The 2,341-nt window shown below is 76.1% G+C and overlaps 1 protein-coding gene across 1 annotated transcript; it reads left to right on the top strand.

Annotated features, from left to right (window-relative positions):
- Nucleotides 1-34: 34 nt before the first annotated feature.
- On the top strand, nucleotides 35-2,317 carry MNEG_16378 (hypothetical protein; the record flags this gene model as incomplete). Its single annotated transcript, XM_014035152.1, has 1 exon — nucleotides 35-2,317. A coding segment is annotated over one exon (2,283 nt), but the record flags the coding sequence as incomplete, so codon positions are not given.
- Between the last annotated feature and the right edge of the window lie 24 nt (nucleotides 2,318-2,341).

The following is a 2,341-nucleotide window of genomic DNA, read 5'->3' as shown; positions in this document are numbered from 1 at the left end:
GGAGGCGCTCCTCTGGATTGGCTGCCTGCCCCGCATGCACGCGCTGCGGCAGGCGGGCCCAGACCCACACCCATCGGGGCTCAACGGCGGCGGCGGCGGCGGCTGCGCCGCGTGGGAGGCGGCGGCGGCGTTCCTGTCAGATGCGGCGGCAGCCGCCGCGCGGCGGCCGCACGAAATCCACGAGCTCACGCAGCGGCTGATGGACGAAGGGCAGCAGCTGCTAAGTCAGGGCGGCGGCGCCGAGGGCGCCACCAAGGGTGCTGCGGAGGGCTCAGAGGAAGCCGTGCGGCGGCCGCCGCCGGCACTGGCGGTCGCGGCGCTGAGGCAGCTGCTGCGCGTGCTGGGGTCCGCGAAGATCGCGGCGGCGGAGCGGGCGGCGATCTGCGGGTCGGTCTGCGGCGCATGGGGGGCGCTGCTGGAGGTTTCAACAGATCCAGCGGCGGCGGCGGCGGTGTTGGAGGGCCTCCTAGCAGCAGAGGCGGCCGCGCAGGCGGCGGCGCGGCGGGCGCGGGCCAGCGAGGGCGTCAGGTCAGCGTCAGGGGACGGGCGGGAGGTGGAGGGGAGCCGTGACGGCAGCAGGGACGAGGGCGACGGGCAGGGGGAGGGGAAGGGGGCGGAGCGGCGGCTGCTGCTGCCGCCAGAGGGGGCGCCGCTCGCGTCTCTGCTGGCGCGCGCACGTGCCCTGCGGGCGGCGGCCAGCGGCGGCGGCGGCGGCGCGCTGGGCGCGCACCCGGCGTGCGAGGGCGGCGGCGTGCGCAAGCGGCAGCGGCGCGCTGACGGCGGCGGCGGCGCTGCGGAACCTGGCCACTGGGCGGGCTCAGGCGTCGAGATTTCGATTCAGTGGCATAAGGCAAGCAGCTCAGCAGCAGCAGTAGCAGCAGCAGCAGCAGTAGCAGCAGCAGCAGCAGTAGCAGCAGCAGCAAACGGCCACAAGCTGTCAGTTGGGCCCCCAGCGCAGCAGTGGCAGCTCCTCTCCCAGAGCCTCTTGTCATCGGACGCGCCGGCCGCCGCGGAAGCCGCCGCGCAGCTGCTCGCGACGCCGCCCGCGCCGCACGCCGCGGCCGAGCAGGCGGCGCTGTTCGCGCTCCGCGCACACTGCCTGGCGCCGCAGGCGGCGGCGGAGCCGTCCGGCGCCGCGCAGCGGCGGTTGGTGGGGCTGTTGGAAAGCAGCGCAGACCCTGCAGACGCTTTGCTGCTGCTGCGCGCCGCACTGCACGAGTCGGCCGAAAGCGGCGCCGGTCGCACCACCAGCTGGCGTGCCGCGGCGCTGCGAGCGGCGGCGCGGCTGCCGGGCGGCGAGGGGCTGAGGCGGCTCGCGGCGTGCGCGGCGTGCTGCGCGGCGGGGCACGCGGCGGGGGCGGGGTCGGAGGCGGGGGTGCAGGCGGCGTTGCAAATCCTCGGCGTGCTGGTTTTTGGCGGCGACTCTGAAGGGCAGGAGGCGCACAAGCAGGCGACACCCGGCGGCCCGCTGCGGCCCGATTGGGCAGCCGCCGCCGCCATCATGAGACACCCGCTGCTGCAGGCACCCCTGCCATGCGGTGGTGGCGGCGGCGGCGGCGGGATCGCCGCCGCTGCGGCCGAAGCAGCGCTGACGTCAGGGGTTAACCTGCTTGCGGAGAAGATGCTCGAAGCTGCGGAAGCTTCCGAGCAGCTTCCCGCCCCCGGCGGCGCCGTCCCGGCCGCGGACGCAAGCGCGGGCGCCGAGTCGCGGCGGGACGCGCTGGACGCCTGCCGCCGGCGCGCGCGCGGCGCGGTGGCGGCGCTGCAGGCTGCGGTGAGCCGGGCCGCGGCGGAGGGCGCGGGCGCGGCCTCACCCGGCCCCGCAGCCCTCAGCAGCATCCACCTGGCGCGGTTCGCGCCCCGCGATGACGTCACCCGCCTGGCGGCCGCGCTGGCTGGCGCGCTCCAGGCGACGCCAGCCGGTGGGGCCGGCCGGCAGACGCAGGCGGCGGCGGCGGAGCGGCGGGGGAAGCGGCGCCGAGAGGGGCTCGGTTCCGGCGCAGTCGCGGGGGCGGCTGTGTTGCCACTGTGGGTTGGGGATGTGATTGTGGCTGTGCTGCCCTTGCTGCTCGGGGCTGCTGCCGCGGCACCATATCATCATCATTCTCAGCAGCAGCAGCACGAGCAGCAGCAGCAGCAGCAGCAGCAGCAGCAGCAGCAACAGCAGCACCAGCAAGAGGCGGCAGCCGCGCAGGCGCTCTTCGAAGCCTGCCAGGGCCTGTTCCTCTCAAACCCCTCCCCCGCCCTCGAAACATGCCTTGCCGCCGCGCTGGCAACGCCCGCCACGCGGCTCGCGCGGCTAGCAGACCCTCAGCTCGTCCCCGCCTGCATGCGCCGCCTC

Source organism: Monoraphidium neglectum (genome assembly GCF_000611645.1).
Source record: "Monoraphidium neglectum strain SAG 48.87 unplaced genomic scaffold scaffold06303, whole genome shotgun sequence".
In the NCBI taxonomy this organism is placed as follows: Eukaryota; Viridiplantae; Chlorophyta; class Chlorophyceae; order Sphaeropleales; family Selenastraceae; genus Monoraphidium; species Monoraphidium neglectum.
This window is presented reverse-complemented; position numbering and strand designations above follow the sequence as displayed.